General features: G+C 40.0%; 2 protein-coding genes and 1 long non-coding RNA gene across 5 annotated transcripts in view; 2 read left to right on the top strand and 1 right to left on the bottom strand.

The window, feature by feature from the left end:
• The window catches only part of BBOF1 (basal body orientation factor 1), a 35,515-nt gene extending 29,721 nt beyond the window's left edge, over window positions 1-5,794 (top strand). Inside the window, exon 12 of the mRNA XM_008138842.3 lies at window positions 5,668-5,794. Coding sequence (XP_008137064.3) covers window positions 5,668-5,679 — 12 coding nt within the window. The 3' untranslated portion in view covers window positions 5,680-5,794. The remainder of the gene's footprint in view (window positions 1-5,667) is intronic.
• On the bottom strand, window positions 1,626-26,043 carry ALDH6A1 (aldehyde dehydrogenase 6 family member A1). 2 transcript variants are annotated; one of them, XM_008138843.3, is made up of 12 exons: window positions 25,883-26,043; window positions 14,734-14,790; window positions 13,384-13,458; window positions 13,058-13,219; window positions 12,750-12,828; window positions 12,026-12,328; window positions 10,252-10,373; window positions 8,415-8,604; window positions 8,029-8,210; window positions 6,168-6,347; window positions 5,803-5,901; window positions 1,626-2,755 (listed from the first exon to the last, which is right to left on the bottom strand). In XM_008138843.3, the coding sequence occupies exons 1-12, from the start codon at window positions 26,021-26,023 to the stop codon at window positions 2,651-2,653; spliced, it is 1,695 nt and encodes a 564-aa protein (XP_008137065.3). In that variant the 5' UTR covers window positions 26,024-26,043; the 3' UTR covers window positions 1,626-2,650. The 2 variants fall into 2 exon arrangements, with proteins under 2 accessions (XP_008137065.3, XP_054571895.1); XM_054715920.1 differs by lacking the exons at window positions 5,803-5,901; window positions 6,168-6,347.
• Window positions 5,894-22,466, top strand: LOC129149115 (uncharacterized). Of its 2 annotated transcripts, none has more exons than XR_008556065.1 (4): window positions 5,894-6,125; window positions 13,900-14,024; window positions 14,704-14,797; window positions 22,379-22,466. It is a non-coding gene; the product is annotated as an uncharacterized LOC129149115 (long non-coding RNA). The 2 variants fall into 2 exon arrangements; XR_008556066.1 differs by lacking the exon at window positions 5,894-6,125 and adding an exon at window positions 6,324-6,376.
• Window positions 26,044-26,237: the final 194 nt, after the last annotated feature.

Here is a 26,237-nt window from a genome sequence, read left to right as displayed (position 1 = left end):
TAATTCCACTTGGAATTTAGAGAGTATGATCTTTTATTCAATCCAGCCTCTAGTTATTGGATTGGATTAAATATCACTACCAGTTGCCAGCTGTGATAAGAGATAAAACAAGGGACATTCTATAAATTTCTACTGCCTCATCTTTAGGAAGGCAAATCTAAAATAAAACAAAATAAATCAGGAAGACCCAGTAGGGTCATAAATGTATTTTATTAAAATTCTAGTCACCTTAAATCAGCGATTTTCAACTGGTGTGCCACAAGAATTTTTAAAATATGCAAAACCTGACTAGTCAGGAGCACTGACCTCTTTTCCCTTAGATTGTCAAATAAAAGAATGACAACAGCCAACACAAAAGAGCCATCCGGTGTGAATGCCACCCCCCCCCCCCTTTTTAAATTAAATCTTTATTGTTGAAAGTATTACATTTGTCCCATTTCCCCCTTCCCCCAATTGACCCCTTCTAGCCCGCCTGCCCGCCTTCACCTCCACCCCCAAGTCCCAGGCCTTCACCACCCTATTGTCTGTATCCATGGGTTATGCATATATGCATATAAATTCTTTGGTTTATCACTTCCCACCCACCCACCCACACTCCCCAGCCTTCCCTCTGAGATTCCACAGTCTGTTCTACACTTCTATGTCTCTGGATCCATTTGTTCATCAGTTTATTTTGTTCATTAGATTCCACATGAGTGAGATCATGTGATACTTGTCTTTCTCTGACTGGCTTATTTCACTTAGCATAATACTCTCCAGGTCCCTCCATGCTGTCTCAAAGGCGAATGCCCTGTCTTGAACCATTAATATATAGGTCATATAACAGAGTTGCATTTATTGGTCATGTTGCATAATAAAGTTGCATCTGATTAATTCTGGGTACCAAAAATCCTTATTAAGTATATACACCTGATTTTGAAAAAAGTAATTTTGGAGCAAAAAGAGTAGGTAATTACTATTACTATTTTTTTTGTAAATAAATCCAAATTATACCAATTTTTTGTCAACTTGGCAAAAAATATAATAAATTCTTAGTAATTAGTTTATGTGTACCATGAAATGAAAAAGGTTGAAAATCGCTGCCTTAAGTGACTGAAGATTTTGATATTCTATCAGTAGGTGGTAGTAATAAGCCTAAATTATGTAGAGTGCACAAACATTTTCAAGGTTTTTCACTATCCTTAATTCACTGAGTAACTCCTATGGAGTAGGTCAGCATTATCCATATGACTAAAGAGAAATAGAAAAATAAATGACCTATGTCATCTGGCTAAGGACCAGAGATTACTTACGCTATCAGAGCCAGAAGCCTTCTCCTAGTTCACTGGGTGAAAACTGCATCAGAAAGACAGGATTTAATAGGATGTAGAACAAAAAAGCAGAAGCTATTTTGATTAGCATATCAATATCTATTTGACTTAAAGCTTAGCTACATCAAAGAAACAAAAAGCATAAAGACAAGTTGAATTAATGGTAGCAAAAGAATCTGTCAAAGAATTTTTTTAATTTCAAATATGGTTTTATTGATTTTGAAGAAAGAAAGGGGCAGGGAGAGGGGAGGGGGGGGAGAGATAGAGATAGAGATAGAGAGAGAGAGATAGAGAGAGAGAGAGAGAGAGAGAGAGAGAGAGAAGGAAGAAAAAGAGAGAAAGAAACATTGTTTGGCTACCTCCTGTACACATGCCAACCAGCAATCAAACCCACAATCTGGATATGTGCCCTGACCAGGAATCAAACCAACCACCTTTTGGTGCACAGGATGATGCTCCAACAAACTGAGCCACATCAGGCAGGGCAAAGCATTTCTTTATTACTACTTTATGTCATGAAAAGCTTTAAAATGTCTTAGACCCTAGTCAGTTATTCTATATTAAGGGTTGTTTTATTAAAAAATATAATCAGGCTAGACTTGCTTAAGGCAAACTCCCCTTGATATCAGGGCCTAGAAACAAACAGACAAAAAAACCTATTGGCATTTGAGTTAATAACTGAATTGTTAATTAATGATTGTTGAAGCAAACTCTAAAATTTAACATTTGGCACACACAACAAAATGGCGATTTATCCAATGCATACTGAGGTATCCTTGAGAAATTATTTGAAGAAGCAGGACAGAGGTGATGACAGAATTTAGTGGTCATGAATCACTAGGACAAAGTGGCATTCAGCAAAAAGAATCCAACAGTTGTCACAACTGTGGGATAAGTAGAAATGGACTATATCTTGTGTAGTATGGGATGAGAGGCTCAGGAAAGCCTGGCAGTGGGGTATCCCCCACTGGCAATTATGTAGGGCTGTGTTTGAAGGTCAACCAAAGGGTGAATTATGGAAGATCTTCTTTACAAACACTAATCTTCCCTTCAAGTCATGAGAATTTTTAGAAAACAGCTCTAAGCTTTCGTTCCAGATAAACATTTCACAGTTAACAACAGTTACCTAAAAAAAAGAAGTATGAAAAGTAAAAATCTGGCTTCAGATTTACACCAGGAGTCTCCTTATAGCAACTGTGCAGAGGCTAATGGTTCTGAGAAAGATTTTAGTTACAAGGTATTCCATTCTCAGGGACCTGATCTGAGCAAAGTTGGCAAATGAAGGTAGTCAAGAATAAAGGGAGAGGACTCAGGATGGACTGAGTCTGGAACAACTCATTCTAACGGCCCATGGTAGGCATGACCACAGCAGGTGAGGAAAGAGTAGCATCTTCTTCTTTCCACTGAGAAGTGATGGTCTTTAGCTGAGTGTAGAATTGGATGCCCTAAAGAGAACAAAGGAAGAAATAGAGAAAGAGAGAATTAGCATATATTTGGGGGAGACTTCATGATTTCTCTTTTAATCAACGTTTGAATGAGTTGCTGCAAAGTACTACTCACTCTCTTACTTGAGGAATAGGTACAACTAAAATCCAACATATTGTTCATGTAAGTTTTTCTAAAACATTTAGCATAATACTTGGCACATAGTAAACAGTCAAACCTTAGTTATCATTATGCTGAAACTGGCCAATGTAATCTGTTAAATTTGTAGGTCATTCTGTTTCTAGAGCTGAATACCATGTGCTTTGAGGTCTAGGGGCATGGCTCAAATCCTGCCTCTACTCCTTGTTGACTGCTGTTTAACCTTGGGCCTTATCTGTGACATAATGTTCACCTCACAGCAATGTGTGAGGGGGAAATGAAATGGCATACAAATCTCTCCTTCCCATGAAGAAGAGAAAGGAGTGAAAGAATGAAATCTATATTAGGCATTTCTGACAAATGTCAGTGATGAACAGCTATACTGAAGCAGTAAAATCCACAATATCTTATAAATCTAAAGTAAAATGTCTGATATACACATTCATTTCTAAATAATCAATAACATAAAAGGCAAAAACGTTCAGCATATTTAAGTCTTTATATCTACATGGTTTATTTTGTAAGTACAGGCTTGCACAAAAGAGAATAGACTAGACAGATCTAATACCAAATTACTAGAAAGCTAAAAAGATATTATTGGAAAAAACACACTAGTTTGATTAAAATACTCTTCTAGAATTACTTGACAAAATCTGGGCCATGTTAATATATTGAAAACTACTTGAGAGATTATTATATACTTTCAATGTAAAATGCAACTAAAGTTTATATTATGTAAGAACTAGAGGCCTGGTGTACAAATTCATGCACATTGAAAGGAAATTAATTAGAAGAAATATTTTAGAGGCCAGAGAGGGACCGCAGGAGGTTGGCTCCAGGGGATGTCTAGCCCGGCCTGCCCAGTCCCAATTGGCCGGACCCCAGCAGCAAGCTAACCTACCAGTTGGAGTGTCTGCCCTCGGTGGTCAGTGCATGTCATAGCAACTGGTCGAGCAGTCAACTGAATGGTCGACCGATCAGTCGGACACTTAGCATATTAGGCTTTTATATATATATATATAGACTAGAGGCCTGATGCACAAATTCGTGCACTAGTGGGGTCCAATCGGCCCACCCTAATGGGGGCCGATTGGGGGTGGGGCCGGCCAGGGCAATGGACTGTGGTTGTTCCGGTTGTTCTGGTCGTTCTGCCATTCAGTCGCTGGGCTTTTATTATATAAGACTAGAGGCCCAGTGCACGAAAATTTGTGTACTCAGGGGGTTCCCTCAGCCTGGCCTGCGCCCTCTTGCAGTCCGGGTACTGTTGGGGGATGTCCACCTTCTGGCTTAGGCCTACTCCCCAGGTGATTGGGCCTAAGCTGGCAGTCAGACATCCCTCTGGCAGCCAGGGAGCCCTCGGGGGATGTCCGACTGATGGCTTGTCCCTAGGGAGCGAGCCTAAGCCATCAGTTGGACATCCTTAGTGCTGTTGAGGAGGCGGGAGAGGCTCTTGCCACTACTGCTGCACTCGCAGCCGTCAGCCCAGCTTGTGGCTGAGCAGAGTTCCCCCTGTGGGAGCACACTGACCACCAGGGGGCAGCTCCTGCATTGAGCATCTGCCTCCTGGTGGTCAGTGCATGTCATAGCGACCTGTCTTTCCCGGTCAGTCCGCTGTTAGAGTCAATTTGCATATTACCCTTCTATTATATAGGATGATACTTTCATTTTAAAATGCAAATTAGCAATTTAATTACCTGAGGATTTTAGACTTCAAACTCTATATGAGGTTAGTCTTTTCCTCCAAGAAGCCTCACTTACAGAGTAACTTATTAAGAAATTTTTGTTAATAGCATATACTGGTTAGTTTTATAAAAGCTGTCATTTTTGTCACAAACTATATAATAAGCCTCCAAATAACCAAATTTTTTCTTAGCCAGTTAGCCACACTGCTATGTAAGTCCACTGTTAATTTTTTATTAACCTATAAAAAAGAGATCTGTATAGAAAAAAAAAGTAATTTATCACTGAATATTCCAGAATGGCTGAATTTCTGTAGGACTATAAAGAAATTCCACTAACCCATTTGTTCAACACATGTTTGGGCACCTGCTTTGTGCCAGGTGCTCTAGATAAGTAAATAACTAAAGGGTAATGTGGGCTTCTTAACATAGCTTAAAGATTCTTACATGACTTGTCCCCGCCTACCTCTCTAACCTCATCTCTTACCCCACTGTCTTACTCATTCACTCCCTGTGCTCCAGCCCATTTCTGCTGTTTGAATATGCCATGACTGTTTCTGCCTTAGGAAATATGCACCTCCTGAAGAATGTGATAACAGTGGTAACTTAATCCTCATAGCCTCATGAAATATAGGTATTGTTATTTTCATTTTACAAATGAAGAAACCTGAGGCAAAGAGAAGGTATCCTCCAAGGTCACAGAGTTGATAACTGGCCAAGCTGGGGTTTAAACCCAGGCAATTTGGTTTCAGATCTGCTTTTTTTTTTTTCAGTGCTGTATGTATAGTGCCTAGAATAGTGTTTGGTACAGAGAAGGTGCTCAATGAAGTTTTTTGTAAGTGAATAACCATTACAGGGAGAAATATGTGGAGTGGTGGGAGCACATGAGGGCATACCTAACTGAGCACTGAGGAAAGGACTGGTGGTAGTCAAGTGGTTTTCTGGAGGAGTCCATACTTTAAATGGAGACATGACAGGTGATTAAGAGTTAGATGAAAATGAGGAGGCAGAGGAAAGGGCATATACTAGTATAAAGGCTTGGACTTCCTTATGCTTTTCCCCTAAAACTTTGTTCTCTTTCAAATCTTTTGTAGGGGACCTACTGACAAGCAGTGATGAACAATATATGACCTCACAGAGGCTGCTGGCAGACCCTTCCTTGCAGAATCCTTGTTCCTGAATATGTAAAAGTTTCTTAGAGGAAAAGACATTTAAAAAAACTTTGTTACCTGTTTGCCATAGAAATTGGTGTCTCCCCTGAAGGAAGATCGAGAGCCAGTGAATGAGAACATTGGTAAAGGCACTGGAATGGGGACATTCACACCCACCTAAAGCAGAACAAATCCACGTCAGATATTAAGAAAACGACTCAAACAAAGGAACTCTCCATTTAGAAGCATAAATGTGTGGCATTAGAGAGACCAAGTTTAAATACCCACCTTCCACCCTATATCCATCTCACTGAACTTTTATTCCTGAGGAAGAAAATGAGGTATTGTGGGAGATCAGAGCGGTAGCAACTGATCACTGTTTACCATCTCCCCAGGAAACAGTAAGTGGCTATAAGAATCTCCTAAAAATTCTTTTCACAAACCTGTCCAACATCCACCAAGTGGGAATATTTCCTAGCAGTGGCTCCATTGGTGGTGAAGATGGCAGTTCCATTTCCATATGGGTTATCATTTACAATCTTGATGGCTTCATCCAAAGTATCTGTCTCCAGAACCACAAGAACTGGACCAAAAATCTCCTCTTTGTAACAAGTCATATTTGGCTGCCAGGAGTGATGCATCCAGAAAAGAAGTCAGTATTTTATACTTATTTGTTAATTTAGAGCCCACTGTTTACATAGACAGCTTTCATGTTAGTAATCACTTTTCATTTTAAAGCACTTATTTTTTTTAAAAGTGCTTTCTTGCTGTGTTCCGTCTTCCAAGCTACCAATCTTATCAATAACTTAAAATTCCCATTAAATACAATTACAATCCTTTCCTTTAAGCATTGTATTTTTAGGTCCCATGACCCATCACTAGCTTCCTCTTTTATACTTGTATAACCTGTTTATACAATTATTATGTTACTGAAAACTTACATGAACATTCATTTTTTAAGTAAATCAAATATGTATTTAAAATACCACAGGAGATTTCTTTCTGTTTAAAGAAACCCTGTGCTAAGTTTTCTATAACATAAACAATCCATTCTCATTCATTCCTTTGTTTATCAAATGAGTCTGCACATTTATATTTTGATATCAGGTCACATTAAACATTCAAAACATTCTTTACCACTGTAGCTAGTCAGCTGTGTTTATTGTTTATAAGTGGATATTTTTTTCCATGGTTCTTTGGCAAGAGATTTCATAATTTCTACTACACTTACATTCAACTTAATTATTCAGGATTATAGTAGGATTTGTGGGGACATATGTATTTCAACAAAAGCCTCCTAACCTCAACTTAGCATTAATTTTAGCTGAAAAACATGTAGAGTTTTGATAAATAAACATTTTTATTTGATAATAAAAATTAACTTCCTTTTGTCACTTTCTGGTAAAGATGCAGCTAAATTTAGGGCACAAAGTACTCAATAAATATTGGTGGCTGATATAGCTGCAATAGCTATAAGCTAGGAGTAAGAAGGAATGGGAAAAAATTTAACATTAAACAAATAAGTAACAAGTATAAGATAGGGATTGACAAAATATGGCCATTGGGCCAAATATGGCGTGCTGCCTGTTTTTGTACAGCCAACAAGCTAAGAATAATTTTTGTTGTTGTTATTATTAATCCTCACCCAAGGATATTTTTCCATTCATTTTTAGAGAGAGTGTGGAAAGGAGGGAGGGGGGGAGAGTGAGAGAGAGAAACATTGATGTGAGAGAGACACATTGATTGGTTGCCTCCTGCATGTATCCGACCTGGGCTGGGGATGGACCTGCAACCCAGGTACCTGCAGGACTGGGAATTGAACCCATGACCCTTCGGTGCTCAGGCTGATGCTCTAACCACTTAGCACCAGCCATGGCTCTATATTTTTTAAACAGTTGAAAAAAATCAATCATGACATATAAAATTATTTGAAATTAAAATTTCATTGTCCATAAATAAAATTTTACTAGAACACAGCTATACAATGTTAATGGTTGCTTTCATACTAATATGTCAAGAATTGAGTAGTTGTGACAGACATTGCATATCCCTGCAAAGCCAAAAATATTTACTATCCAGCCCTTTATGGAAAGTTTGCTGACTACTAGTAGAGTAGAAAGAGATTAGGAGTGAGAAGGGAGGTTTATTCAGATTCTAGATAAAATAACTGAATAATTCTGGCATGAAATAAAGTCTCTAGTCGTTAAATGTACTTTATTTATAAATTAGAGGGATGAGCTTCCATAGCCTCTAAAGTACCTTCAGCTACCATATATGGGAAACAAATAATCCAGAGTTGTTTACCTTGACATTTGAGATGATGGTTGGTCCAACAAAGTTGCCATTTTCATAGCCTTTGACTTTAATGTTTCGACCATCAAGAAGAATGGAGGCTCCCTCCTTTGTTCCACTATCAATCAGGTTACAGACTCGCTCTTTGGCCTGAGGCGTGATCAGAGGGCCAAGATCAGCTCCAGGCTGGTCTCCTATAAACAACACAGAAGTGTTTAAGGTCTTCATTAACATAACTTATGACTGCCAACTAAAGATTAATCCAAACAGGTTCAGTATAAAGAGAGGCAATGGTAAAAACTGATATGATTGCTCCCATTGGCCAAAGCCAATGTTAAAACCAAGAGCTTGGTGCCACAGATGCAAAGTCTAAAGGAACGAGGCAGATAACCGATTACCTGCGTTGACTCTCAGGTTTTTGGCACGCTCCACCAGCTCTGGCAGCCACTTCTTAGCTTCTCCGACAAGGATCGCTGTTGAAAGAGCCATGCAGCGCTGACCAGCAGCTCCAAATGCTGCCCCAACCAGCTGGTTAAGTGTATTTTCCTTATTGGCATCTGGCATGACTACCCCATGGTTCTTGGCTCCCTAAGGAAATACAGAAAGCACATGAATCTGCCTTGACAAAATAAAATTATGCTAAAAATCATATAGTAAATAATATGAGATTTCAAATGAAAATTTAAGGTAAGGACTAGAGAATTTATCCTTTGCCGCTTTGAGGATAGATTTATTATTTTGATATTGCTAAAGTCTTGGTAACATTGAGCAAGTCTCCAGATTACTCCCCCCTCCCACACTTTTTCAGTTGATAAGCTGATACATGTTTATTTAGATTTAAAAAAAAAAAAGAAGAACCCCAATCATCACATTTAAGTCAAACTGATAGGCTAACACTGCATCCAGGAACCAATGAGAACTACTTTCTCTTTCCTGTTAGATAGGAAAGAATTTGTTGTCTGCTGGGGTTTCCAGTTACATGAATAGCAGTGTAAACAACTGCCAGTAAGAATGCCAGTAGCCAGATGAAGCAAAATAGGAGGTAGCCCTCTTTTGATAAACAAGTTCTGGAAAGAGGTTCCCCAGACTGGCTTGCTTCTAGATACATAGCCTCATGAACTTCTATGAAGGATACCATCTGGTCATTTCCACACATATGTTTTCAGATACAATTATAATTGATTACATGGATAAATACCATGCCAGCTACTTAATTTTACCCCATTACACACAGTATACTGTGAACTGGGAGGAACTTAAGTCAAACTGGCCAAAATACATTCGGCCATAAAAATAAGTAAGTAGGCATATCATGAAGTTTCCAAACCTGTGCTCGAGTGGCTATTCTTTAAGCAACATTAGTCAAAGAGTGAGAAAGTAGTAATTGGGCTTTATATTTAGTACTAAGTATTTGACAAGGAACTAGTAAGAGAACAGCAAAACTATGCAATCAAGTAAATCGCACATCTCATATAGGGATATGAGGCTCTTCTCAGTGCTTTAAATAGTCTGAACTCTTAGGGAAGACGATAGTTGGACATGAGTAGTTAGGATACGCCTTAAAAGAAGGAAAAGGTAAAAGTGCTAGAAAAGCATGGTATGAAGGAAGAAACAGGGCCAGAACCAGAATTCGGCTGTTACTGCTAAACCCAAAGAATATGAATAACATTTTCAGGGAAAAATGTGCCCCTGGGCACCCAAATTTGTTGTATAAGATAAAAGGTAATTAAAGTTGCTCGGCCAGTGTGGCTCAGTGTGGTTGACCATCGACCTATGAACCAGGAGGTTAGGGTTCGATTCCCAGTCAGGGCACATGCCCGGGTTGTGGGCTCAATCTCCAGTGGGGGGTGTGCAGGAGGCAGCTGATCTATGATTCTCTCTCACAAATGATGCTTCTATCTTGCTCTCCCTCTCCCTTCTTCTCTGAAATCAATAAAAAATATATATTTTATATATATCATATATATATATATATATATATATATATATATATATACACACACACTTAAAAAGGTAATTAAAGTCACCTAGAATAAACCTCATCACAATATTCATCATTAAAGGAAAGCTATTCAGGATGAAATGGGAATAAGGAAACATCTGGTTCTGGCCCTGTTTCTTCCTCCATACCATTGGCGTTAGAGTGGGAGGAGAGGCCCCTCTGCTGCAGGGCTGTTTCTAGGTAAATTTAATACATATAACAAAGTTTGAAAGAAAGAAGGAATAAGAAGTCACCATATTGGCTTGAACTCTCTTGCCATGTCTTGACCCTCTCTCGAAGATGTACTCTCCTGCTTGGTTGGATCCCACAAAGCTGATTGCTTTGATATCCGGATGATCACAAATAAAGTTCACAGCTTTAAAAGGAAAATAAATGATCACCATAAAGGAACAAATGACTATAGGTTTCTCAACATAACAAATTTTCCCTTTCCCCACTACTATGAGGGAGAAATTTTCATACTTTTGTGTTTCAATGCTGGATTCCCATTTTGAAGTTCTCTCTTTCTTTGTCCTCTTAATGCTTTAAACTATAAAGTCTATTTAGCATCTTCCCTTTCATTATTTTTCTCATTTGCTATTCCAGAATTTCCACTTCTAACTCTGAAACCTACAACTCCTATTTTTCTTGAAAATAACAGCCCTTCAGAGCTTCTGAGATCTTGCTTCCTGGCATTGTCCTCAGTTTGGGCTCAAACACACTCTTATAAAATTCTCCAAAATAACAGCCCTTCAATACTCAACACTTCTGTTCTTTAATAATATGATATTTCTTCAACTGTCACTACATACCAGAACTCTCAGATACTGTTGTGCCCTTATGTGAGAGACAATATAGCACAGTACACTCATGTGCGCTTAACAATGGGAGAAACATTCTGAGAAATTCATCATTAAGCAATTTTGTCATTGCACAAACATCATAGAGTGCACTTACACAAACCTAGATGGTATAGCCTGTTGTTCATAAGCTACAAACCTGTACAGTATGCTTCTGTATAAAAAATATGAGATTAAATTAAACACGAGAAAATGATGCAATCAACAGGTGCAGTAAACGTGAGATGTATAAGACTGCTGCCAGCATAATATGACATACTATTTTACAGCAAACTTATTTTTTAAGTAGAAATACCAAAGAGAATAGCAGAGTAAGAACACAAATCAGTTATATAGTCATTTACTATCATTATTAAGTAGTATGTATTGTACATCATTGCATATGCTGTATTTTTCTATACCAGCATCACCACAAACATGTGAGTAATGCATTGCACTACAATGTTATCATGACTACAATGTCACTAGGTGATAAGAATTTTTCAACTCTATAATCTTTTTGGACCACTGTTGTATATGCAGTCTCTTGTTGACCAAAACATCGTTATGTGCCACATGACTATATTTAAAAGTAAAAACCAGGTTCAGCCTTCCTGGATATATATATATATCTTGGCTCTGATAGGTTTTAGCAGTGTGACTTTGGGCAAATTACTTAATTTCATTATGCCTCAATTTTCTTATCTGTAAAATGGAAAAATAGCATCTATCTAAATGGGTTCTTACAAAGATTAAATGAAATAATCTATGAAAGATACTAGGAACAGTGCCTGAAACACAGAAGCACTTTTTAAGTAGTAGCTATTATTTTATGAATTAGAAGGCCTTTAGTCTCTCTGAGGTCCGTAAAGTGAGTCTCTGAATTAAAAATCCTCATAAATTTTCTCAATATTAAAGTGAAAACTTTTTCTTTAATCTTATCTGTGTCTTGCCCTAATCCATATTTCTTTGTTCCAATGTATTTTGTAGGGCAAGAAGCACTGCTACTCCCTAGTTAGTTACCTTAGCACAGAGACAGCAGAATAGTTAACAAATATTGTCTTCAAACATAGAGGTAACTTAGTAAATCCCTTCATCCCTAGGTTCCTCATTCTAGAACACCCATCACCACTCAACACCTTGGTATTTGGGAAGCCAGATTAAGTGCCATCTACTGAAAGGCAGTTACCTTCATGTTGTCCATGGATGATGTTCAGTGTTCCATCAGGGGCACCAGAGTCCTGGAGCAACTTAGCAAGAAGCATAGTTGCTCCAGGGACTCGCTCTGATGGTTTCATTAGGAAGGTATTTCCACACACCATGGCCATGGGAAACATCCAAAGGGGGATCATGGCAGGAAAATTGAATGGAGCAATGCCTGCACACACCCCCAGAGGCAGACGGTAGGAATAAAGGTCCATGTCTTTGGTGATGGATGGCATGGTCTCTCCCAGCAGGAGGGATGTCACACTACAGGCATGCTCAACCACCTCTGCAACAGAGAAGAAGCAGTCAGGCCAGCAGCTGTCCACACGGTACACTACTTGGCTTTGTCATGCTCCAATAAGCCCTGAGGGCAGGGAGTGGCTCAGGCCAATGACAGAGGGAAGAAACACTGACTTGACCTTCCATGAGAGAAGGGCTTGTGCAAAATGAGATTCTCTAAATGGGAAAAAGACAGTGAAATGTACATACCTACTGGAAGATCAGTTGAGTAAAACAAAAAATGAAGTAAACCAATTTCATAGATTGCTGAGAAGTATTGCCATTTTCCACAAGTATTAAAAAACATGGGATAACAAAATCAACATAAAGGAAGAAGCAATCCCTCATTAAGGGATCTTTGCCTCCCATTTTCCTTTGCTCCTTTCCCAAATGTTCCTGAAGCTCCCCATGAGGGACACCCAGCTTACGAAGGCCTCGAAACACATCTCCTTCAGCATCAGCTAGGGTCTTCCCTTGTTCCAGAGTGATTAACCTGGCAATTTCTTTCTAGAGAGAAAACACACAAATAGAGAAACCAATGCAAGGATGTGTCTCCTTTTAGTTCTCAGGTAGCAAAGGAAGGACAAAACTGGGGAGAAGTAATATGAGAAAGAGAACCATGATCTACATCTCTCTGGACTGTACAGTGAGAGAGTGCAGCTAAAAGGGCCTCTGTGGGTGTGACACGTCTGCTGTGGACAACAGTTTGGAAAACGGTGTCATTCAGATTTCTTACCAAGTTTTCTTTAATAAGTTGTTGATAGCGAAGCAGAACCTGCTGACGGCTTAATACTGAAGTGTCTGCCCATGCGGGAAAAGAACGTTTGCAGGAGGCAACAGCTGCATCCATTTCAGCCTTGGTGGCCTGAGGGACCCGACCAATGACCTCATTGGTGGCCTGATGGGAAAAAGCAGCACATCATCCTTTGCCCCTGCCTCGCCTTCTTCATTTTTCATGGCTACGAAGGCAACACTATGTGCTTCACAATAGACACCCAGGTCCCCACTTTCCCACCATGTTCTCAGAATTCTAGGCTCGTCAGTTTAAGCAGGTTTGCTTACTGGGTTGTGGATGTCGATCCATTTGTCACTTTTGGATTCAACAAATTTCCCATCAATGAAGAGCTTTACAGTTGGCTGGAAAAACAATAACACATACACACAAAATACTGTATTAGTTAATTGTTTTACTTTTCTCTCTCACTATCACAAAGAGGAAGGAATTTGGCTTGATAAGGAATCTACTGCTCTCTAGAAATGTTGCCACTTGCAAAGCGATATACAATAAACTTTTTTATAGTGTTTCTTAAGATGTGGCAGAGTCTCTGAAAACTGTGACCTCTCTGAAAATGGGAAATTCCCCGCTAATCACACAGTGGAACTTCATGAATAAACACATGTCACTGTAAAGCTTACACTAAAAAAGCCTCAGACTGTGTGTTAATAAAGATTAGCTATTGTGACTTCTTGGTCCAGCTGATGTTCTGTTACATTAGCATGATAATGTCTTACCTTTATAATCAAAATATATGATATTTTTAATCCTCACCCAAGGATATTTTTCCATTGATCTTTTAGAGAGCGTGGAAGAGGGAAAGACTGAGAGAAACATTGGTGTAAGAAAAACACATCGATTGGCTGCCTCCTTCATGCTCCCTGACCAGGACGGAGGTGCCTGGGCTGGGGAGGAGCCTGCAACCATGGTAAGTACCCTCGACTGGAATCGAACCTAGGACTCTTTAGTCTGCAGGCCGACCTCTATCCACTGAGCCAAACCAGCTAGAGCTATGATCAAAATATTTTTAAAATGTTTTTATCTCTTTTTTTTTTCTGAGAAGCTTACTTTTGTTAAATTTTCATAAGGGTCTGTGGACCAAAAAAGGTGAAGAGCGACTGTGCTACAGTGTGTGCACGCTTTATACAGAAAGGATTTTGAGCACCAGTCCTATTTATTAGATTTTAGGTATGACATATGGCTGACAGACACAAGGTCTGTAAAAACAACTCTAAAGGTTGTCAAGAAGTACAAATCACCTGGTAGGATCAACTAAACTTCTAGAAACCATGAAAATGTTTGTATCTTTTAACACAGTTATCTTATTTCAGAAGAGAAATAATCTAAAATAAGTAAAAACAAACTGTAAATAAATGTTTGTAAAACAATATTGAAAAACTGAAGCAATCTAAATGTTATATGGGGAAAATATGAGTTAACTCAGGTTATGTATACTTAATGGAATATAACATAGCCATTAAAATCTTAACATAATAGACATATTAAATAAGAAAACCAAGACAGAAAGTTTCATATACACTGATCACAGTTACATAAAGAAGATAAATTTTGAGGAATACCCAAAAATTATACTGATTCCTTCTCAGAAGTCAACTTTTCATGACAAATAAACTCACCGCTGAAGAAGAGAAGGAGGATGCTGAATACCAAGTGGAGTTCACCTTGGAAGAAACCTGTGAGGTAAAAGAATGATTATTTTTATAAATGAGAGCAGAAATTTATTAAAAATGTAGTGAGTGGATACTATATGTTTAATATTATACTAGTATTATGGATATATGAAAAAGGATTTGATGTTGGTTGTTCTCAAGGGTCATATAATCTTTGAGAAGACATGAGACTGAGATACAGCAAGTTGAGAAAACAAGAAGCTATAATGATTGTGTCCTCAATTTCTGGACAGTACTGATTTTAAAAAATAATTTTTGCCCACCCAGGTTGCTCAGTTGGTTGAGCATTGTCCCTGGGCACATACCTAGGTGGCGAGTTCAATCCCTGGTGGGGGTGCCTATGGCAGGCAACCAACTGATGTTTCTTTTGCACATCGATGTCTGTCTCTTTCTATTTCCCTTCCTCTCGCTAAAATCAATTAAAAATATTTTTTTCTTTCATTAGTCCATATTTTCCTAATTTTTGGCCTGGAAAATGTAGTCACCATAAATCTAACAATATGAAATCACTTAGCATGGTATTCAACACAATAGGTGTTGAATGTAAGACAGTATATAACCAAGTATCTAATATAAGTATAATATGCCCATACAAATACTTAAACACAAATGTTCAGAGCAGCTTTATTTATAACAACCCAAACCTTAGAAATATACCAAATGTCTACCATTGGATGGGTGAATAGGGGAACTAATGTGGTATATCCATACATTGGACTACTAACCAGAAATAAAAAAGAATGAAACAACATGAATAATTATAATAATTATATTGAGTAAAAGAAGTCATACATAAAAAAGAGTACATACTGGATGATTCACTTATATAAAACTAGAAAATTCAAACTAATCTATAGTGTCAGAAAGCACATCAGTGATTACCTAAAGATGATGTGGGAGGTGGAGAGCAGAGGGTAGAGGGTAACTTTTGGGGATATGGATATAATCATTATCTTGATTTGATGATGTTTTCATAGATGTATACAAATATTAAAACTTATCAAATTGTACACTTTAAATATATACAGTTTATGTCAACTTTATTTCAATAAAGCTATTTTTAAAAATGCCGCATGTACCTTAGAGATTATGATTAGAATACTGGGAGGGGGATCAGTTACAATAAAATAATTCTCTAAATCAAGCATGTCAAACTCGCGGCCCACAACAAATATTTTTGCAACCCAGCCAATATAATGGTATATAAGAAACATTTTAATAAAATTTCATAATTTAATTTTTATAATATCCTGTTATATGTAACTAGAGGCCCGGTGCATGGACTAGTGCACACTGCAAGTAAATTAATTAGAAGGTGGCCGGTGGGGTGGGATTGGGCAAGATGGGCTGGACATGTCCTGGAGCCAACCTCCCGTGGCCCCTCCCTGGCCAGCCACACCTGGGGCAGGGCCAGGGCTCGAAGGGCATCTGTGGAGTGAGTGAGGTCCCTCCAGCAGGTGGGGTCCCTCGGCCTGGCCTGCGGAGATCGGGCCAAAACCAGCAGTCCGACATTTCCCTGAGGAGTCCTGGAGTGGGAGAGGCCACTCTGCAAAGTTGCTGTGGCTCAGCAGCTCCTGCATTGAGCGTCTGCCCCTGGTGGTCAGTGCATGTCATAGGTACTGGCCCGATCAGCTGGTAGCTTAGCCTTTTATATATAGAGAGATGATTATTAAGGAACTACAAAGTTCACTAATGACTGATTACTATAATCATGTTGCATTCATTTCCCTTATGCGCTTTATGAGTAGGCACACCATTTCTCTCCACTAATACTAGCAGCAAATATTTTAGTAGCCTATTGCCATGTCATTAGTCTTATACTGACTTATTTGGTGTGTGCAACAGGAAATATTTTGCTTTAGGAGAACAAGAAAAATAGGTTTATTTGTGTTACGCTTAGTAATTTGTGCAGTTATTCAGTGTCTGGTAGGTTAATGTTCAAGAAAAGATATTAATTTTTATTAAAATGTTCTATTATTTTATGTTAATGATTACCAATTTATATCAGCCCTTTGTATTCAGCATGTCTCTATAGAAATAAACCTACGTTTCTATGAAAGTTAAAGCTTTATTTTTTTGCGGCTCACATACATAAACTTAAACCTTGTTTATTTGGCCCATGTTAGCCTTTGAGTTTGACATGCTTGCTCTAAATAAATAGTTTATATACATATATGTTATGGAAGTTGATTTAATAAATATTAAAGTCTAATCAAAGTGAGCAATATGAAATACCTGGGACTGGAATATAATAATCTATTATCTTGTCTGAATAGAGAACATGTTAACCAAGGGTTTAGAGCTGCATGAAGTGTAAGAATTTCTGCATCTGTAGCACTGTCCAGTCCAGAAGAAAGGGTCCTTTGGACCAGCAGACAAACCTTCCAAATGCCTATTCTGCTTCTTCCTCCATTCCTCACAAAAGCTATTTCAAACCACCAATACTCTCCTGGAGCCCGTCATGTCCCCAATACCAATGTGATACATAGTAGGTGTTCAATAAATATCTATTGGGAAAAAAAAGGTGCATTGGGCTGGACTCCCCCCACCTCTTTTTGTACTCCCATAGCAGCCAATACTTTCCCTATCAGGTTTATTTGTCTCTGTTGTAACTGCCTAATTACTTGTTACCCAAAAGATTGTAAGTTCCATTAGGGTAGGCTTGTATACCTGCTTTAAAAATATCTGTATTGCCCTAACTGGTTTGGCTTAGTGGATAAGAGGGTCCTGGGTTCCATTCTGATCAAGGCATGTACCGGTTGCTTTACAGAGTTACTGTGATCAAGATTGTACAGATATGAAAAATAGTTGGTGTTCAATAAATGTCATTATTATTTTATTATTAAAATACTTACTTGTTCTCACTGCTTGCTATTTAAAAACTTATCAATTCTCTTAAAACTTCCAACTCTGCTACTTCCTCTCTTACTCTCAGGAGCTGACTTTGCTTTCCTAAATTTCAGAGGAAACAGAAACCATGAGATGAGAATTTCCTACTAGCAAATCTACAAAACCGACCTGCAATTATACCCATCTTTTTTCCTTCCTCCCTCTTATAATGGAGAAGGTAGCTAGCAAGCTCTGTGAGAACAAAGTGACTGGGAGACAGAGGTGCACAATCAATATCTGTGGACTGACTGAAGTGGTGTCTGTTCTCTAGTCTAAGGTTAATCCATGCACCTGTGTTCTGAAGCCAACCTTTCCTGCTGCCTCTTTTTAAAAAATAAATATTTGTATTGCCCTAGTGGGTTTGGCTCAGTAGACACAGCATCAGCGTACAGACTGAAGGGTCTGGGTTTGATTCTGGTCAAGGGCACGTACCAGTTGCAGGCTTGATACTTGGCCCTGGTCGGGATGCATGTGGAAGGCAACCAATCAATGTGTCTCTCTCACATCAATGTTTCTCTCTGTCTCTTCCCCTCCTTTCCACTCTCTCTAAAAATGAATGGAAAAATATCCTTGGGTGAGGATTAACAACAACAAAACAAAAAATATATATTTTTATGGATTTTTCGAGAGAGAGGAAGGGAGAGGGAGAGAAAGAAACATTGATGTGATCAGCAGCCTCCTGCTCGCTCCCTAGTGGGGTTTGAACCTGAAACCCAGGCATGTGCCCTGACAGGGAATTGAACCAGCAACCTTTTGGTGCACAGGATGACACCCAACCAGCTGAGCCACCTAGCCTGGGCTCCTGCTGGCTCTTACACTTCCATCAATTATCCTTTCTTTCCTGTATCTTAAAAACCTCTCTCCAACCAATAGCAAGGGTTCTCTATACCAGCTGTCGCCAACCTTTCGGACCTCATGGACCACCAGTGGTCCGAGGACTACCTGTTGGCCACCGCTGCTCTATACTAATTACCTTTATTTCCTCATCTCCTACTAACTCTTCAATCTATTCCAACTTTCATGATTGAACACCAGTAACTTCCTACATCCCATGGACTCTATCATACTTGACCTCTTAGCAAAGGTGACATGGTGTGAAGGAGACTATGCCATGATGTGGCAGCTATGGGGCCCTGCTAACTAGATCCTGGCCAGAACAAAGATTGCTTCCCCAATATCCCCTCAGGGACTATCTAATTGACTCCTTCCCTAGGCCCCAAGCATGCTGGTTCCTGGAATAGGCCATTACCCCCACCCCAATTAAGCATGCAAAACCTTTCCCCTTATCTGGGGTATCGTATGCCCTAGTACTCCATTCATCCAGCACTGTCCTATAGAACCCTTTAGTGCAAGCATGTCAAACTCAAAGGCTAACACGGGTCAAATAAACAAGGTTTAAGTTTATATCGGCTGCAAAAAAACAAAAGCTTCAATTTTTTTTCTTTTTTTAAATTTAATAAATCTTTATTGTTCAGATTATTACAATAGTTTCTCCTTTCCACCCCCACAGCTCCCCTCCACCTGGTTCCCACCCCACCCTCTGCCCTTACCTCCCCCCCATTGTCCTTATCCATAGGTGTACAATTTTTGTCCAGTCTCTTCCTGCACCCCCCATATCCCTTTCCCCCTGAGAATTATCAGTCCACTCCCTTTCTATGCCCCTGATTCTATTATATTCACCAGTTTATTCTGTTCCTCAGATTTTTAATTCACTTGATTTTTGGGTTCACTTGTTGATAGATATGTATTTGTTGTTCATAATTTTTATCTTTATTTTTTTCTTCTTCTTTCTCTTCTTAAAGAATACCTTTCAGCATTTCATATAATACTGGTTTGGTGGTGATGAATTCCTTTAGCTTTTTCTTATCTGTGAAGCTCTTTATCTGACCTTCAATTCTGAAAGATAGCTTTGCTGGGTAGAGTAATCTTGGTTGTAGATTCTTGCTATTCATCACTTGAAATATTTCTTGCCACTCCCTCTGGCCTGCATAGTTTCTGTTGAGAAATCAGCTGACAATCGTATGGGTGCTCCCTTGTAGGTAACTAACTGTTTTTTTCTTGCTGCTTTTAACCCTTTGCACTCGCTTGCTTTTTTCTAGATTCCTTTATTCTAATGCTAACCGTGTCGAGTCACACTCCACATTCGAGTGCAAAAGGTTAATATTCTCTCTTTGTCTTTTGCTCTTTGCATTTTAATTATGATGTGTCTTGGTGTGGTCCTCTTTGGATTCCTTTTGTTTGGGGTTCTGTGTGCTTTCTGGACTTGTAAGTCTATTTCTTTCACCAGGTGGGGGAAGTTTTCAGTCATTATTTCTTCAAATAGGTTTTCAGTATCTTGCTCTCTCTCTTCTTCTGGGACCCCCATAATTCTGATGTTGGTATGCTTGAAGTTATCCCAGAGGCTTCTTACACTATCTTCAACTTTTTGGATTCTTTTTTCTTTTTGCTTTTCCGGTTGAGTGTTTTTTGCTTCTTTGTAATTCAAATCTTTGACTTGATTCTTGCGTTCCTCTAGTCTGCTGTTGGTTCTCTGTAAAGCTTCAATTTTAATAGAAATGTAGGTTTATTTTGATAGAGACATGCTGAATACAAAGGACTGATATAAACTGGTAATCATTATCATAAAATAGAACATTTAGATAAAAATTAATATTTTTTCTTGAACATTAACTTACTGGACACTGAATAACTGCACAAATAAGCGTAATGCAAATAAACCTATTTTTCTTGTTCTCCTAAAGCAAAATATTTCCTGTTGCACACACCAAACAAATCAGTGCAAGACTAATGACATGGCAATTGGCTGCTAAAATGTTCGCTGCTAGTATTAGTGGAGAGAAATGGTGCACCTGAGGGTAAGGCATGTAAGGGAAAGGAATGCAACAAGATTATAGTAATCAGTCATTAGCGAACGTTGTAGTTTGTTATTAATAATTATGTATAACAGGATATTGTAAAATTAAGTTACAAAATTTTATTAAAACATTTTTTACATACTGCTATATTGGCTTGGCTGCAAAAATATTCATTGTGGGCTGCAAATTTGACATGCTTGCTTTAGTGCCTGCCACATGGCACAAAGGATATCCTTACCATCTTCCAGTCACCCAATAGGAGCCTCAGATATAAGTTCCCTTAATAAACTTTATGTAATAAGGGAATTGTCAGCCTTTCTTTGTTCTCTCAACCCTAGGAAATTTTATATAACACATAGTAATCACACCCTCTTTCCTGAACCCCTTTCACTTGTCTTCTGTGATACCCTGGTATCTCTTCTTTCTCTTGGGCTATATCTCTTGCCTTCTTTGCTAGTTCATTCTCCTCTGCCTGGCCACTGTGCATTGGGTCTTAGGCTGTCTTTTCTTCTCATTCTGCATACTCTCCTTGAGTGATTTTATCCTCCTGTGGCTTAAACACTTAGATCCTGATGATGCCCAAATTTGTAGTTCCTAGCCAGAATCTTCCTCTTCAGGTAATATCCTCATAACTGTCTTTGCTCTATCTCTACTTGTTATTTAGGTACAGGTTGAAAAAGCTGAATTCATCTTCTTCCCACCAACCTTTCTGTTTCCTATAGCCCACCTTGCAATGAATGGGACTACTTACTATTCACCTAGTTGCCCAACCAGAAACCTGAATGTCATCCCAACTCCTCCCTTTCTTTTCACAGTGAATAAAGTAAGTCCAGGCAATCTGTTCTCTCAGAAATCTTTGAATGCACCCCTTTTCCTTTATCCCTCCTGCCATCACCCATACCATCACTGTCTCTAACCTGGATTTCAATCTTAAATCTTGTAAACCTAGTTTCCATCCCATAGCCAGAGGGTCTTTCTAAAACACAAATCTGGTTAGATTGCCCTTTTGTTTAAAACCCTCCAATGGCTTCCCACTGCCCTTGGGATAAAGACTAATCTTGATGTTGCTGAGAAGACTCTACATAGTATCTTTACTCCTCTAGTTTTATAGGTTCCTCTGTGCTCTGTTCCTGCCATTTGAAACATGTTTTGAGCTCTCTTTGTTCTTGCACAGGCTGTTGCTTCTTCATGAAATTTCTTCATTCCCTTTGCTTGACTCATTCCTACTTTCTTCTCTACTTAGCCATCACTTTGGATCAGTTTTGTAGGTTTGCTAGTAGGAAGTTGAGGAAGTTCTCACATTATGGTTTCTGTTTCCTCTGAAGTAGAAGAAACAAGGTTAACTCCTGAGAGTGAGAGAAGTAGCAGACTTGGAAGTTTTCTTTTTAAATGTTTTTATTGATTTTTAGAGAGAGAGGCAGGGAGAGAGAACGAGAAATGTCGATTAGCTGTCTCCGACATGCCCCCTACCGGGGATTGAACCTGCATGTGCCCTGATTAGGAGGGGAACCAGCAATTTTTAGATGCATGGGATGACAGCCAACAAACTGAGCCATAATGGCCCGGGCATTACTTAGAAGTTTTTGAGTCTTAATCTCAGGTCTAGGCTAAGTACCTAATTGTAGAGTTCATAAAACACCTGAATTCCTTTATTTCTCATGTTGTATTATGGAATAATATCTTAATTATTAAGTCTCTCTCCCCTTAGATCACTAGATTGTGTCCTCTGCCCCTTGCTCTGTTCTGGAATAGAATGAGCACTCAGTAATATTTTGCATAATGAAAGAATGAGTATACACCAAGCAAACGCTTGATACTAATTTTGTTTCATGTATACTCTCTTATAGGGCAGAAAATGCATGGATCAGCCAACCTGAGCATTCTAGGTTACTTAGTTTTATTTTTTTTTCTCTTGCACACAGCCTCCCTGCTGTGAAGAAGGCATAAAAGGTATTGCATTTGGTATAACAAAACTATCACATAGCCCTGGCTGGTTTGGCTCAGTGGATAAAGCATTGGCCTGCGGACTGAAGGATCCTAGGTTTGATTCTGATCAGGGGCATATGCTTGGGTTGAGGGCTCGGTCCCGGGGGGTGAGGGTGGGGGACGTGCGGGAGGCAGCCAATGGACGATTCTCTCTCATCCTTGATGTTTCTGTCTCTCTCTCCCTCTCCCTTCCTCTCTGAACTCAATAAAAATATATTAAAAAAAAACCACACACACAAAAAAAATATCACATAGTTTTTGACAGGTTAGATCTCCTATAGTTTCTTTATTTCCTGAGAAACAATCATTAGCACTGTTGCTGAAGAAACTACCCTAAGTCCATTCACACCAAATTTCTTGTTCTCTAAGTATTTTGTACTTGATATTTGCTTTACCAGGAACTCCCTTCTCCCCTTGGCTAAAGGCCTGCTAGTCTTGCAAGACTCAAGCCCAGAGCCAACTCATTTTGGAAGCTTTTCCTGAACTCCACAGGTTGAGTTTGGGGCTCTTTCCATATGTTCCTATAGTACTCTGTGCACTCCTATTATTTAGCAGTTATTGTTGCATTACAATAGGGAAGCTTTCAGTGAGTATTTTATTTTCCTCTCCTTTCCCAAAGCCTGGGGAGAGTGCCTGACACAGGAAAAGATGCCAAGACTTAAGTCCTGAATTTAGTTACTAGTCAGGAAACCTTGGATGACTTCAGCCATAAGTGTCAGGTAACTTACTCCGTTATATTCATTAATCTTCACAAACATTCTCCCCCCAACCCCAAAATTCTTAAAAACTAGAAATGGTGGAGTTGGGATAGAATCTCAGTATAATTGTGAAGCCTGTGCTTTTAAAAAAAAAATCCTCACCTTAGGATATGTTTTTATTGATTTTTTTATAGAGAGACGAATGAATTGAGAAAAAAGAGGGGAAAACATGGATGAGGGAGAGAAACACCAATCAGTTGCCTCTGGCATGGGCTCTGACCGGGGATCGAACCCACAACCTAGCTCTGTACCTTGACTGGAATCGAACCTGCAACCAACTGAGACAATCAGCTAAGGCTGTGCTTTTTATACCACATCACTGAGGCAAATCACTGAGACTCTTTAAGACTGGTTTTCTGAATGGGAATCATAATACCACAAGAAGCAGAAGTTCTAAATTTTACTAACAACCATAACAGAGATGTTATGCTGAATATGTACTTAAATAACTGAAAACATGAACTCTCTTACACGTCAGTTTGATAGTCCTCTAATTTTTTTTTAATCCTCACCTGAGGCTATTTTTCCATTGATTTTTGGAGTGGAAGAGAGGGAAAGACAGAGAGAAGTATCGATGTGAGAGAAACACAATGACTGGTTGCCTCTTGCATGAGCCCCAACCAGGACTTGGCTGGGGAGAAGCCTGTAACTGAGGTAGATGTCCTTGACTGGAATCAACCCGGGACCCTTCAGTCCACAGGCCAACGCTCTATCCACTGGGCAAAACTGGCTAGGGCGATAGTCCTCTAATGTTCATGACTGCCGGAATCTAGGCTGCTCTTTATCAACGTTTCATGTTACAGTAACTACTATTTGGCTAAGGATTACTATTTCTGTTCTAAATTCAGAAGTTTCTCCAAATGACTAAGAAAATAGTGTATTTCCAAAATAAAGTACATGGGGAGGGAGGTTCTTCACCTTGATGCAAAAGACAAAATATAGTACCTTCTTAAGAATTTTTCTCTCTTTTTTAATCCTCACCCATGGATATTTTTTCCATTGATTTCTAGAGAGAATGGAAAGGAGGGAAGAGGGGGGAAGATAAAGAGAGAGAGAGAGAGAGACACATTGACTGATTGCCTCCTGCATGTGCCCTTGACGGGGAATCGAACTTGAAACCCTTCAGTCCCAGGGCTGAAGCTCTAATCACTGAGCAGCTGTCCAGGGCTAAGGATCTCTTCTTAATGATTCATTGTGATTGAGGGGAAGGGAAGGAGGCAAAGGAAAAAAGTAAATTTTGTTAAAAGATTTCAAGGAGAACTGGAAAACACAGGGTGGAAATTTCGCTTTCCTACTACTGAAAAAGGATACTAGAAAAAAAACTTGGATCACAGTAAGAAATATACAAGTGAAGCTAGATCATCTGACAAACCCAACCCATTCTCCACACTTCCCCATTAAATAGCATATTTAAACATAAACCTTTGCTGACTCTGCTAAGAATCTTAAAAATGATTAAGTTTCTGCAGTAGAATTCACTAAAAAGTGGTAAATACCAATATCATGTAAAAGTCCAGTAATATAAAGGAACAAGTCCCCAGGCTGGAGGTAATGAGGAAGAGGGGGCAATGTTGTCTGCACTAAATCTTGCCTCATATTCTAAGTCCTTGCTAAGCTATGAACAAGAAGGGAAAGGCTATGAAGAGAGTTGGAGGTCACAGGCCTCAGGCATGAGTTCCTGTAGCTCTACCACCTCTCAGGCTGGCTTCCTAGGACCCAATCCCCCCGCCCCCTCTCCCCACACACTCCAGGCCCACTAAATGGGCAATGCTGAGGGTGTCCTGGCCCACTAAAAACGGACTCAGGAGCAGGAACTTGGAAGTTACACTTCGTGTGTTCCTTGGCTCCCGTTTTCTCTCACCTGTTTCAGAGATGTTTAGTCCCTTGCACGTGCTTGGGACAAACAGTAGCATAAATATGTTCTTATTTACTGCCAATGTGAACATTGTAACTTTGCTGAGAAGAAGTTTAACCAAGTCTTGGCAAGCAAGGGGACAGCCCAGGGATATGGAAAAGCAAACAGCCACAGCTGGGGAAAACAGCAAAGGGCTGCTTTGGGGGGAAACCTAGTGTACACTTCCAGAAGCAGACTCAAAGTTCACCCGCTGACCCTCGCCCCTCAGTGCCTCCTCCTCCCCACCCCCTGGAGCTCGGATTATACACAGTGAAGTAGGGTGGGGAAAGGAAACAATCTGGACGCTCGGGGCGGGTGAAAAAGCTCTTAAAAAAAAAAAAAAAAAGGTGACCAGAGGGGAGTTTCGGGGGAGCGAGGTGGCAGGTACAGAGGTGAAGGGGAAAGAATGTGAGAGGACCAAGGAGAGGTGAGTGCAAGAGAGTGTGACAGCAGACATGGGGCAGGGCTGGAGGAGGAGAGCGGGCCAAGAGCCACACCAGGAGAGGCTCAAAAGTAAAAGGGTGGGAGGGGCAGGAGCGATTGTCCGGGGCTGGATCCTACGAGGACGGACCTGGAGCGCGGGGTGGGGGTGGGACAGGGCCGGACAGGTCTTGCGGGAACAGCAGGGTCGGCCAGGATGGGGTTGACTCAGAGAGTGGACGGAAATGACCCAATTCCTAGCTTCACGACCCCTCGGCGCCACCCTCACTCGCCTGCAGGATCCGAGCCCGCACAGCCGCCGCCGCCACTACCGCCGCCATGGTTCCCGGTGCCTCTACTCCCCGTGACAGAACTGCAGCTGCCAGACTTCGCCCTTCATCCTGCCGCACCTCTTCATTGGTGGAGAGGACCATTCCCCCGGCCAATCACTGGCCCGAACTCCTGACTCCACCCCCATGCCCGGTTTTGGGCACAGGCGATTGGTCAGAAGTGAAAGCGCTCTCGCCCCCTCTCCCACCTCAGCAAATTCTGTTGGCGGAGGTAGGGAAGACGCCCCTCACTTGGGTGCTCTACCTTCAGCACGCCGGGAAGACGCCCCTTAACGGGGAACCCCGATTGGCCACAGGG

The sequence above is a fragment of the Eptesicus fuscus genome, chromosome 5 (assembly GCF_027574615.1).
Source record: "Eptesicus fuscus isolate TK198812 chromosome 5, DD_ASM_mEF_20220401, whole genome shotgun sequence".
Lineage (NCBI taxonomy): Eukaryota > Metazoa > Chordata > Mammalia > Chiroptera > Vespertilionidae > Eptesicus > Eptesicus fuscus.
The sequence above is the reverse complement of the archived record's forward strand: the minus strand, read 5'-3'. Positions and strand labels throughout refer to the sequence as shown.